At 46.1% G+C, this 13,030-nt stretch overlaps 1 protein-coding gene across 2 annotated transcripts in view; it reads left to right on the forward strand.

Moving 5' to 3' along the window:
* Positions 1-13,030, forward strand: part of mob2a (MOB kinase activator 2a) — a 59,014-nt gene that overhangs the window by 19,525 nt on the left and 26,459 nt on the right. Inside the window, exon 1 of one of the 2 annotated variants that reach the window (XM_053319767.1) lies at positions 6,503-6,935. The exons of the other annotated variant lie outside the window; for it this stretch is intronic. Within the exon in view, the coding sequence (XP_053175742.1) occupies positions 6,898-6,935 (38 nt within the window). The 5' untranslated portion in view covers positions 6,503-6,897. Of the gene's footprint in view, positions 1-6,502; positions 6,936-13,030 lie in introns of those variants that run through there. 2 annotated transcript variants of the gene reach the window in all.

Here is a 13,030-nt window from a genome sequence, read left to right on the forward strand (position 1 = left end):
CTGTCTGTATCACCTCCATGCTGGGGAACTTGGAGCATAGAAAAGCTGGCGTCTCTTCTCATACATGTAATTGACACAAAGGTTTGTGTGTGTGTGTGTGTGTGTGTGTGTGTGTGTGTGTGTGTGTGTGTGTGTTGGTGCGCACGCTGCAGTCCAGCCAGCGTTTGCCTCTGTGCAATGTATTCCTGGAAAGCCTGTGTAGGAGGTGGAGGGGCCATGGGCTATTCCACAGCAGTCAGTGAGCGATGACTGTTTTCTGGAAGCTTCTCTGTCACTGGGGGAACGAGGCAGAGAAAAGAGGCGGTCTATGGGTATTTCATGTTATCCTCAGTATCAGCACCTCCAGACAAACCTGCAGCTCCTTCCTTGTGGCTGCATCTTTAATTCCATTAGTATGCATGGACACAGACACACACACATACACACACACACACAAAAGTTCACCTCACTCTTGCACAACATGCACCAGGAGGGGAAGGAACTGAGTTAGATGGACAGAAGAGGAGAAGAAAGGAGTGAGAAAAAGGAGCTCATGATGTGAGGGAGGTTTGCATAGAAATAAGGCTTGCGAAAGAAGAAAGAAAGCACAAATTAGCTTAATGAAGGGGCTGCAATGGGAGCAATAAAATCAAGAGCAGTAAGGTGGAGGCAATGAATAAGTGCAGGAAAGAGGAATGGATTGAGACTGAATAGGAGGAGGAAAAAGAGGGGAGGGGGAGGAGGAGGAGGGGGTTGTTTTGAACTGCATCAATAAAGCCTGGGCTAATTGTGCCTCTGTGGTCTGCAGTCCTTACCCTCTTTTTCTCCCTTTTAATCTGAGCCACCTATGTCTCTGTCACATACCCTCTGGAATCCTGTCATCTCTAGTTAACCCTCTTCCTCCCTCCTCCATCTTCCTCCTCCTCCTCCTCCTGCCTCCAGTGGCTGTTGTGCAACTCTGCAGTGACTGAGTGAGAAGCAGCGGTGCGATTGATCAGCAGTTCTGGTGCCAGGCTGCTCTTACTGTAATAAACGAGCTTGGAGCCACTGAAACCAACCTGAGTGCTTTGCGGGAGTGGAGGAATTACACACACACACACACACACACAGACAGATGCTGCACCCCACTCCCATGATGTAATGCTGAATAACCCCAAATGCTCTTAAACTTACCGCTTGCCTGGATTCATCATTTTGTATTTCTCTCTGCTTTAATCCCTCCAGACCTGAAAGCTAAGAAGTTAATGAGATATTTTATTATGAGTGATTTTTTTTTCAAACTGGTGTTCAGGATTCTTTGATGTTTGCTCTTAGTTACTTGCCCTTCAATTAATTTCTTTAATTTATAGTTTTAAAGCTTTAAAAGCGACTTTCAATGGAAAATAGTCTAATTTTGAACCAGTCTTCAAGTGACTCAAGTAACCACAACACATTATCTGTAACCATAAACATCATCCTGGATCTTAATCCATTTTGGGACCCTCGTTTGCACGTCGTCCTCCTTTCCCCAAAGTTTCTTCATTTGACTGTAAGAAAAGCACATCTGTTCTTTCCATTTTTCAGCCTTTGTGGTCTGGCCCACTGCTCAATATATTCCCCCATCCCCCTTCTCTCCATCCATCCATCTTCTCTCTTCTCCAACTCCATTGAAGCAACTTTTTCTTATTTTAATTCATTATCATACAAATCCAAACTTGACTAAACAACAGCTTTGGCTCACCTCTATCAGCTGTATATAGTGTACACACACATGCAGTAGTGTGAAGATGAACCAGCGGGGGCACCAAGCTTTTGTCACATGCCCTCAGGGGAAGCTGCATATACACCTCGGAGGCCGGCTGGCTGGCTGGCAGGGTAGAGTGATAAAAATCACACTTTGTCATTGTAAAGTCATTCCAGTGTCACCTCTTCGTCTGGTCAAAGTCACTTTGAGTTATTCTGCCTGACGTTTTCCCCCTAAAGTTTAACATTCCTGTAACTGACTTTGTTGTCACTCTGTTTGTCACAGAGGAAGCTAGGAATGCTGCATAGCGTGGATGTTACTCACCAGACAGACAGTTTTTGCCATGGATGTGTTAAAGGACCAGTGTGTAAGATTTAGGAGGATCTATTGGCAGAAATGGACTACAGTATTCATATGCATGTTTTCATTAGGGTTTAATCGCCTGAAAATAACAATGATTTGAGTTTTCGCTACCTTAAAATGAGTCCTTCATATCTACAGACAAACCAAACACTGGCGAGGGGTTGTCAGTTCACCGCTAGATGCCTCTAAATCCTACACGTCCTTTTTAAAGAGAGCAGACAAGTTCATTGTTATACATCACTTTGTCTTAATGCTCACAGCAGCACCTGGTGTAAAGTGAAGAGTTGATTCGTGATGTATGTAGCATGTAGATTAAACAGGTAGACGTCCAGTTTGTCATCGTTATTGGGCAAAGAAACACTTTTATAAGTAGAAATGACTTAAAAAGCATAATTTCAGAAAAGCATGATTTTTCTCTTCATTAAACTGTGACCTTTTATAATCTACACGAGTTTGATAAAGTTATATATTCTACAGTTCAAGCATGTTTATCAGCTTTGTGTGTCCATTACACAGAGACACACTTGGACTCAGAAGGGCTACTTTGGATTTAAACGGCATTAATGGATCCTCAGCCCTATTCTTAGCCTCAAATCTGCCTCACCCTTCAGACGTTGACAAGAGCTGTGTTGGGGTTGAGGAGTCAGTCTGGTTTGTGTTGAGCCTATGGCGGAATATAAATGCATGCGCGTGCGTGTGTGCGTGTGTGTGTGTGTATTTATATATAGCAGCTCCAGATAGGAAACGCTGAAACATGAGAGCTGCATACAGGAACGTGAATGGGGAGAGAGAGAAGAAGGCTCGCATCGATTACCATTTTTCATAAAGGGACCGCCGGCTTTTGCGTTTTCTTTCTGATTTTTCAAAAAATATTTAAACATTGCTTTTATGAGAGTTGTGTCACCGAGTGCAGGAGTGAACACAGTGAAAGAAACGGTTCAAGTTTCATCAGGGTGTCTTTTTTTTGGGGAGGGGGGGGGGGGGGGAGTGAAAACGTGGTTGTTGACGTCATCGAGGCTGCTGTGGACACAAAGCAGCCACAGCCTCAAACACACTGCGTGTTAATATCACCAACTTCAACACGCTCCGGACTGGACTGCGTCCATGTCTCCGGGACGAGCTCTCTCCTCTTTTTTTTTTTTTTCTTTTCTTTTCTTTTTTTTTTGGTTGAATCAAAACGCCTGCAGCCTGAAGACTCTTTAACCCTGCCCCACGGAAACTGAATCAAGAGGGGGGCACCGGAGGAGGAGGAGGCGGGGGAGGAGAAGGAGGAGGTTCGGGAATGAGCGATAGACCGGGAGAAAGGTGTTGAAGGGATAGTGTTGAAGGGACTGCAAAGAGCAAAACTCGCGTATTGTTCCGCGTTTTTGTTTCTCCTGCAGCCGTCCACAGAGACACACGGTGGAGGTCTGTTTCTTTCGAGGTGCGACAAAAAGCCTGAAACGTCGTCAATTCTGGATTTCTTTATCCGCTTCCTGTCATCCAGGATGAGGTTTAAACGAAACGGGTCCTATACATTAAATAGGTAAGAAAGAGACTGCTGTGTGTGCCGAGAGGTAACTTATTCATGTGTGAAATAGAGAGGAAGATGAGGAAGAAGGAGGGAGGGAGGGGCACAGCACGTTTTGTTATGCTTCTCTCATACATCAGTTCACTTTCTCTGTGATATTTTCATAGAGGTTCACTGTGTCAGTGACTTTATAGTCTCATTATTGCACTCTATGGCATTTCTTTAATATCCGGCAGTGATGCTTTAATATTAGTAGACTTTGCAACACCAGCAATATGCACACATGTGCTGCAGTGGGACCACTGACAGTTTTATTGTAAAGGATGTAGAAGTCATTTGAGTCTACATTTGATGTCTATTTTTAAGTTTAAATGATTTAAAATATCCATCTATCTATCTATCTATCTATCTATCTATCTATCTATCTATCGTTAATCAGGGGTTGATAATACATCAGTTCCTGTCTAGGGTGCCCTGATTCCACCAGTGTGGCATCCACGTGTGGTTGAGTCAGTGTGAAACCTGTCTGTCTTGCTTTAAGAGTGGAAGGAGCGGGGGGCGGGGGGGTCTCTCTCTCTCTCTCTTTTGTTTTCTTCAGGAAAAGAGTGTCTCTTCCCCCTCTCCCTCCCACTTTATCTTTCTCTCTCTTATCCTTAACAAGAGCCCCTCCTTATCCTGCACTGAAATACCCCCTTCTTATGGTCCCATCACCTAGCAACTTTGTATGTGTTTGTGTAATGTGTTGATGTGTGAATGATGTGCACGATGTGTGTCTGCCTCTTTTCCTCCCCTAACCCACTTTCCCCCCCCCCCCCCCACCCCCGTTGACATGATTGCAACGGCCCCTATTCATATCCCGGCGTTTCTAAATCCGGTCACGAGTTGGGTCTTTCCCCGCCTTTCTGTCCCTATCTTTCCTCCTCATTGTTTTATCTCTCCAAGTCACAAGTTTATAGGGAAAATACTTTCTTTGTCTTTCTGAACAGTTGATTTGAGTCCATGTTGCTGTTATGTCGGATGTCTTGCTTTTTGTATTGTTTGTCTGGATTAAACGATAAGGCCTGAAAGTCTGAGGAAGTACACTCACACAGACCTGCAAGAACTTGCTCACATTGTTGAAAGTGACAGTTGATTTAATGGCCGTTTTTTACTCCTGGCGCTTTTCCTCTCTGGCACTCCTTTTCCTCTTTTGCCTCGTTACAGGGCACATGGCCTTCCTCTGTACTTGACATACAGCCACACACACACAAAACCCACATCCTGACTTTGAGGTACTGAAACAAAACGGGTGCTGATAAGTGCCAAGCTCAAACGCTCGCTTCAACACACAGCTGAAAATGTGAGAACAATGTTATTTCCATGTGTACCCCTCCTCCTCTTCTGTTTTCACTTAGAGTGTGCAAGAAAAGTGTGTGTGTCACTATCCCCCTCCATGACCATTGTGTGTAAGGTGGTGTCATGTGTGTGTGCATCTGTGTGCAGGTGAGAGGGATGAGGTAATTAAACAATGAAAGAGGAGGCCTGTTAGCCGCAGCTCCTGGTGACAGGCCTCCAGGGAGCAGCAGTAGGAGAAGGAGGAGGAGGAGGAGGAGGAGGAGGAGGAGGAGGGATGACGTCATTGGATGTAAAAGTGCTTCGCTGGGCTGCTGCAGTTTTTCTTTGTTATCTTTTTTATCTCAAAAAGAACAGGAGCTGGTAGACGTAGCAGCAGGAGGAGCAGCTGGAGGAACGAGGGGGAGTCACAGCATCGTCTGAAGTTTTAGTGCAGCTGAGTTAGCTGCTGGTGTAAATGTCTGCTGTGTCTGCTTATTGTTAAATCTCAGTGTTGGGCGACAGAATAAGAGCCGAACCTTCCCCCTTGTGGTTGTTACATAACTGCTGTCTTCTGAAGGTGACTGTCGGCTCTGCCTCTGTCGTCTGTCTTTTCCTCTCCAGGCTGCAGTGATTTGTTCTCTCTGAGCAGACCAATGCCGTCCAGGTTGACATGGGGTGTCAGTATTCGGCGGCGGGCGTCCGCCTCCGTCACACTCGGTTAATCCTGTGTCGGTGTCTGTCGATGATTGCAGCCTTCAGACACACACACACACACATAGATCTCTCCACCTGACCACTGCAGTCTTTCAAGCTGTCTGTTTTGATGTGCATAGAGAAGAGAGCAAATAGCAGAGGGCAACAGAAAGTGATCACGCTTATCGAGTGCTGCGGGAATGAGAGAGAGAGAGGAGAGAGAGAGAGAGGAGAAGAGATGTAACGAAGCCCATAATTCACTCCGCGTCCTTCACCTTATTTGCCCACACCACAGCCCGAGCACTCTGCAGTGATTGGCTCACTTTCTGGGGGCTTGCCATAGGCACTAGCCCCTCCCGTACCTCTGCATCATTTTGTGTGAATGAAGAGTCACGGTTATTGTAAACGTGCACAAAACCATGTACACATTCGTTTCACGTGTTTGGTCCCTTCTCAGAGTTGGCAGTTACCCATCTTCTGTCAAAAGTCTGTTACATATCACTTAATGTGTAAAAGCACGAGGACGCTGTCGACCTGCTGCACTGATTAACTTTCCAGAGCGCTTTGACAGGATTTGACTTGAGATTTATCAAACAGAGCATGTGTGTGTGTTTGGTCTGTGTGAGCGATGGGTGGAGATAGGATGTTTAGCCCTTGTTTAGGATGTATACAGATGGCTGAGATTGCTGCCTTTCAGGGATTGTTTCCTCCCTCTCTCTTGCCATGTCTCCGTCCATCTCTCGCTCTCTTTACCCTGCAGTCCACCCTGTGCTGTCCAGCAGTCAGCAGTTTGTTTATGGGACTCTGTTTGCCAAGCTAATCTTCCCGCCTTTCAAGTGGGAGCCAGCAAGCGAAAGAGAGAGGGAGAGAGAGCTAGAGAGAGAGAGAGAGAGTGGGAGAGAGAGGGGGAGGTAGGGAGGTAGGGAGGGAGAGACCGACCGAGAGTGTGAAAGAGAGGCAGGCAGTTGCAGTAGTTGGAAGGGAGAGAGAAACATGCTCAAAGAAGTGAGGCTGGTTTTGTGAATGTTTTTGTTTTGAAAGTGTGTTTCTCTGAGCGCTGACTCGCCGGATGGCCCGCGTGGACCCGTCCGTCCGCCTGTCCTGCGTGACCCGCGTTAAAGTCGAAGGCCGTCTCAGCAGCTGTATGATTACACAAGGTGCGACGCTGGAGCTTGGAGCTGCTGGCCTGCTGCACCTGTAGCCGTGTTTTTGTGGGAGACAAGAGCTCAAACGGGGGAGAGGTTGAGAGAGAGGAGGAAAAGGGTGCTGTGGGTCGGAGCTCTCGTCACCCCGGCTCTGCTTCGCCGCCGGCTGGATGGGGGTTCTGGTGTGCTGCGACTGCTTCTTCTATAGGTAGTTAATCAAGTCACTGTTCATCGTTAACCTTTCCCTCTCCTTTACTGCCGTTGTTTATGTTGTTGGCATCATAGCTGGCTTTTCAGGATTCTTCAGCTTAAATGTTCAGGCTGTCAATGACTTCTCCATCTAACCCCCCCCACCACCACCACCTACCCCCTCACCCCTCCCTCCTTCTCCCTCTTCCCCCTCCCCTTCCTCTCTTTCTCTTACACTCTTTGTTATTGTGCTGCGGTGTGGAGGAGACATTTGAGGACAGTGCTGCTGTAGCAGGCAGTGATTCTGCTGAAGTCAGACACAGGTTATCTTGACTTGTGGGAGGGGGGAGAGGAGAAAAGGGAAGGAGGGAGGGAGTTGAGGACATAGGGGTATTGATGGCACATGGCCATTCTCCTATACCGCTATATGCTGGTTACGGGGCTTGCGAAGCGGTACGTTAGGTTAAGATTGGTTTAGTTTTTTTAAAGTGGCATGACGCCAGGTGGCTGCTGGTCAGTGCTCTCGTCCTCCTGCGTGCCCCTCGGCTGCGCAGCGCTGTTTGTTTGGACACAGTGTTCCTGTAACAAGGGGGCAGGGATGACTTTTCTGTTTTTGTTGTTTGCACGGCATTGAACTTCTCAGACTTTGGCCCTTTTTTTTTCTGTTTGCTGATTTTACTTTGAAATCAGTTCCCTCCAGATAAACCTGGCAGTGCCGTCAAGTGTTGGGAGTTTTGTTTTAAAATCGGACTCACTTACTGGCAGTCGTACAGCGGGCTATTGTGCTAACTAGAAAGGGCAAGATGATTTAGGTTAGATTCTCTGGCAGTCGGAGCAGTAAGGATCTGGTTCCCCTCTCTTGTGGTTGTGGGGTTAGCTAGCCTGAGTCTGCCTTAACTGCTGTATAAAGTCTAAATATAACTTTCTGGTTCTCTAAGGAGCTTTTTGATGGTGAGGGTAAAATTGTAGCTTTAACACACACACACACACACACACACACACACACACACACACATACACATACACACACACACCACAGCTGCATTCGATTAGACCTCGCTGTGATTCAGAACTTTGTTTACACTTCACTGCTACTCTTAGTATGAATAACAGCCTTCCCTCTGTACATGTATGTATATGTGTATGGGTGTGTGTGTGTGTGTCGTATGTATTTCTGCAGCTCAGCATGTGTTAAATACTGTAGGCTTTGGTAAAACACACACAGGAGCCTTATATTCTGTTTTCCCCCAGTCATGATGAAGGCAGGGGAGGGACCTGGAGCTCATTAAGCCAAAATGGACCATCAAGTCTATTTTTAGCGTTCCCTCTCCCTCTGCGTCTCCATCAGCCAATCGGACGGCCCAGCGGTGATGCTATACTGCTTGATTGATATGTGTTTTTTGGAGGCACACCCATCTGAACAGGTCCTCATTGACCTCGGTCTGGGACCAGCCCTTCACCCCCACCGCCCCCCCCCCCCCCCCCCCCCGGCTCCGGTGTTTCAGCTTTCAACAGTAGCATTGTGTGCAGAAGAAACTGGCTGCCAGGGCTCAGTCAAACAGTGTCAGCTCTAATGTTGATCATCCTGTTTAGAGTGGAGCGATTGAACAATCTGTCATCGTATGACGTACAGTCAAATAAAATGGACTTGACCTTCATTTCTCAGCATGGCTATTATGATTGACTATTTGAGCTGCGTGGAGCAAAGATTGGATATTTTATACTTAGCTGAACTTACAGAGATGCAGGATACACTTCACTAAGTGCTTCTGAGAGTCAACACATCCATCAGTCGGGTGTATATATAACCAAAAAATGCATTTCTAATCAGGCATCAATTTATCCAGTTAAAATATTTCAAAATTAAAAAATCAAATATTCTTGCATGTAATCATAGCTTTTGACCTTGCAGGAGCTCTTTGGCAATGAAAGGTGATAATATTGTTTCAAGATTCAATAACTTTATTTGTTTAACATATGTTGTGGGTTGTGACACTGTGTTTTAATCTCATGTGCCCCATGTGTTTGCTGTCTGTTGTCAGATTAAGCAGTCAGGCTAGGATTTAAGAGTGGAGCTATGTGGTCCAATGTAGAGAAAAAAGAAATATATATAGATGTGTCCTTCAAGGCAGAACATAGTTTTTTCCTGGTTATTTGGATCAGTTTGCATTAATTAAAGTGCAACTTACCTTTTTTGGGGTTGTTGCCTTTGTGACACCATTGAAAGTTATCTAAGGATCCCCTTTACTGTTTATCACTCACAGGCGTACACACACACACACACACACACACACACTTACACTTTAACAGGGTTGATTTTCTCTTTCAACAAAAGTGCCCCCGAGGCAAAAACAGTACCACAGTTGAATCTCGGGTCAAGTTCTTATTCAGCATTAGACAGTGTTCTGCTTTTTCTTTTTCATTTTCGCCCACCAACAACATCAGACATATAAGCTGCGGTTGTCATTTCACCTTACACATTCGCAGCATGAAACACAAATCCAAATTTTCCTCTTGAGTTGTGAGGTTTAATGTTTCTGTCGCCGTATGATGTATTGTTGATGTGCTACTGAAAGGCAGGCATGTTCAGACCTGGAGGCTCACTCACATTACTCACAGTTGGTACATTTATGTGCTGTGAGACAATACTTCTGACTGTATCTCCAGACTGTGTGTGTTTTATTAGCATAGCAGGCCATACTGTTTGCCATTAGGCTATCTTTGGCAAGCCTGGCTGCTTCCACAGAGCAGAGACATGCAACTCAAAAGGAAACACTTTTCTCCACCAACAAACCCCCCCCCCCCCCCTTGCCCTTCCTCTGGCGTGGCTGCTCATCAGTCAGATGGGCCTGAATTGAATCGAGCTGAAACGCTTTGGCCTCTGAGGGAAGTCCAAATGTTGTGCTGCTAGCTACTATTAACGCATAGAAATCTCATGAAATCAGTATCTATTAAAAGCTTTGCCTGAAGGAGTTGGATGCCTTTATTTCCTGTGGCGCTTGCACTGTACAATAGAGCTTCTCTGTCATCCTGGCTGGAGGAAAAGGCCCAGACATTTAACTAAACAAGTTCAGCCTTTTTGATTTTAAAATGAAGATGTGATGGTCTGTTGAAATTCTACCTTGAGGAAATTACTCTAGGAACAATATTGATCTGCTATATTTTAAATCTGTATAAATCAGTTGTTAGTGTTGAATTCCCCTTAACTAAACTTGTGTTTATCATACTTAACTCCACCCTAACCAATGGGGCGTGCAATCCAAAATCAACCAGCAGGATTCAGCGGAGCTTGCTACACTCAAACTGTACAATAGACATTGATAGACAAAGACGAACTTCCACATAAGCTTTAACGTTTTTTTGTTGATGAATTTCCGCCACATCTGTTTTTTGAGTTTTGGAGGTAACCCAAAAACAAGATCTACCCTTTATCTCTCATTTCAGCTTGAATGAGTTTCTCATAATGGAGGATAAATAAACCTTGTCGGGGGTGTCTGGGTTTGTGTGTAAAACGGCACTAGATCCAGTGAGGACATGAGTGTCACACTAGACTCAGATGGAGGGACTCTGTCTGGTCAGTCTTCTCTTGACTGACTGTCCTTCTCTGCTTTCACCTGCCCTCCAGTCACTGCGGAGAGCAGACCTCACACACGGGGCTAGTTGCATAACTGTTTGTGTGAATGTGTGTGTGTTTTCAGGAGCAGCCTCATCCTGCTGGCTCAGGAGAAGGAGAAAGAGATGGCTTTGCACTAACCTCACCTCCGCATTTAGATCCACACAGTCAGCACACACGCACATGCCTAAATAGACACGCACTAGACCTCTGTGCAGCTACTTTGTCAATGAAACAACCTGATTTTGTTTTTCATCAGCTGTAAAGAAAAAAAAAAAGATGTTAAACAAATTTAGAGAGATGACTCAGAGCATTTCCTATATCGCAATGCATGGTAAAAAACGTTGTACCTGTGCTGATCAGACATATTACATGCAGCATACCGGAGCAAAAGTTGTCTGTGTGTGGCAGCAGGTGCCCTGTAGGCATGGAAAAACTCATTACAGCTGCTTGGTGGCCCCATTGGCAAGTGGATAATGGCTTCATTGTGTTTGGCTCAGTTTGTTGGTTGGTCAGGTGGCAGGAAAAGAGTTAGACAGAATTCAGTATGAAAACAACGGGCCTGCCTGGAGGCTGTTGATGTGCTGTGAAGGTGACAGGGAAAGTGGCTGTAGTAGTTGTTGCAGCATCCCACGGCTTCTCTGCGCTGCCTCTGGGAACAAGAGGCCCATTTCAGGGGAGAGAGGAAGTGCCTGGGCGCCTCACTTCCTGTTTATGGAGTTTGTCCCAAGCGAGAGTGAGAGGGAGGGGTTGTCTGGTGCAGTCTAATTGAACGGAGAAGGTGGTGGGGAGACGGTAAGTCTTCCTTATTCACTGCCTCTCTCAGACTAAAACACATACACGCTTGCCTGCATAGCTGTGTAATTGCGTCTGTGCTGCAGTGCCTTTGGCAGCTGTGCCCCTTCATTTGTTTCAGTTATCTACCATCTGACATGGCGCTGTTACCAAGGATAGACTGAAAAGGAAGACCAGAAAAAAAGGTACAAGGAAAGTTTTTAAGTTGCCTCCAGAGATCAACTTCATTATGTTCAGATTGTCAGATTTGACACCTGAGCAGCACATCTGGATGTACGTCATATCCAGATTCATGAGTCACAACACACACATTGATATCCCTCCCTGTGAGGCTATATTCAATCAGGGAGTAGCTGTGGTGACGAGGCTGCTTGGGAGCGAGCAGAGATGCTGCAGAGTGCTGACTCCAGCACATTCTAAGCTGACGTTTCTTACATTTATTATATTCTCTCAGAGAGCTTGCAGGCTGTCGGCCAAACATTGACTAACCTTAAATACCCGTCTTTTTCCATCTGAGCTCTTCTGCCAGGTTTAGCCACGGGTTTTAGCTGCTACATTTTTTTTAGTCTTTTGTGTTGCAGGCAGATGTGCACACAGCACTAGCAGCCTCTCATCCTCCTCCTAAAGAGATGATGTCACTGCATAAGCTCATCATCCCAGGTGGGAGCCAGTTGCTCCTCTGCTCCCGGCCAATCAGAGGCTTGTTTACACCTGACTAGAGGAGATGCACACAAAAACATACTTTATAGTGTTCAGAGCTGCTGATCTCATCTCCCCATAAAAGGATGAGATTAGATTGTTCCCACCACAACTCATCCTTTACCGTAGGATGTGATGCATCTGTTGGGGGGCGGAGGAAAATGTGAACACCAGCACTCATCAGTGAACTAATGATGTGCAGCAGGCAGCAGCAGTGGAGGGGCATGCGTCCCTCCCTTTCTCTCTCGCTGCGCAAAGGACACCTATTGATTTGACCTCTCTAGTGTCTCCTTTCTATCTGTCTCTCTTTTATTTTCCCATTGTGACAGCGGCAGCAGCTGCCTCCGCCCACTTCCTTCCCTCACTCATTGACAAACCATCTGTAGACGACAGGCGCACACTTTTTGTTCGGTGCCATATGTGTTGATGAGGATGCATGAAGAAGAGGAGAAAGAGTCAGTCTGTATACACACATAATGGTATTGTTTTCCCTGTGTGAGGATTGGGGGGGGAATGTATTTCCTCCGTGCCAGTCCGTGACAAAGAGCCAGGCTACGCTGTGGTTTCACTGTCATCTCAGCAATGTCCTCAAGGAGCAAAACATGCATGGCTTTGTGCAGGAATTTCCATAACATTTGCTGCCCTTTCTCTTTGTCTACAAGCTCCCCCTCCACCCTCCCCCGGTCCATCCCTTTCCTCTCCTCTGTAGTGGCCACAAAACAGGACGTCGTCGCCGTGACTAACCACAACAACACAGCTCCAGCTCGGCCTTTTCTCTGCACCGAACATTGTACACAACTTGTTTTTCCTCCTGATTAACCTCGAGAGACTTATATTGGCTGACACCCCTACATGATCCTCTGTCATTGCTAATTGCCGGAAAAGGCTTTGGGTGTGACACGTCTTCAGTCTCAGAAAAAAAAAACTCAGCCCATGGAGTGCATTTGTTGTCACCATGTGGGCTCTCCATCACCACCTATTTTTTTTTTATGAGCTGTTGCTGTTGT

The sequence above is a fragment of the Scomber japonicus genome, chromosome 5, assembly GCF_027409825.1.
Source record: "Scomber japonicus isolate fScoJap1 chromosome 5, fScoJap1.pri, whole genome shotgun sequence".
NCBI lineage: Eukaryota > Metazoa > Chordata > Actinopteri > Scombriformes > Scombridae > Scomber > Scomber japonicus.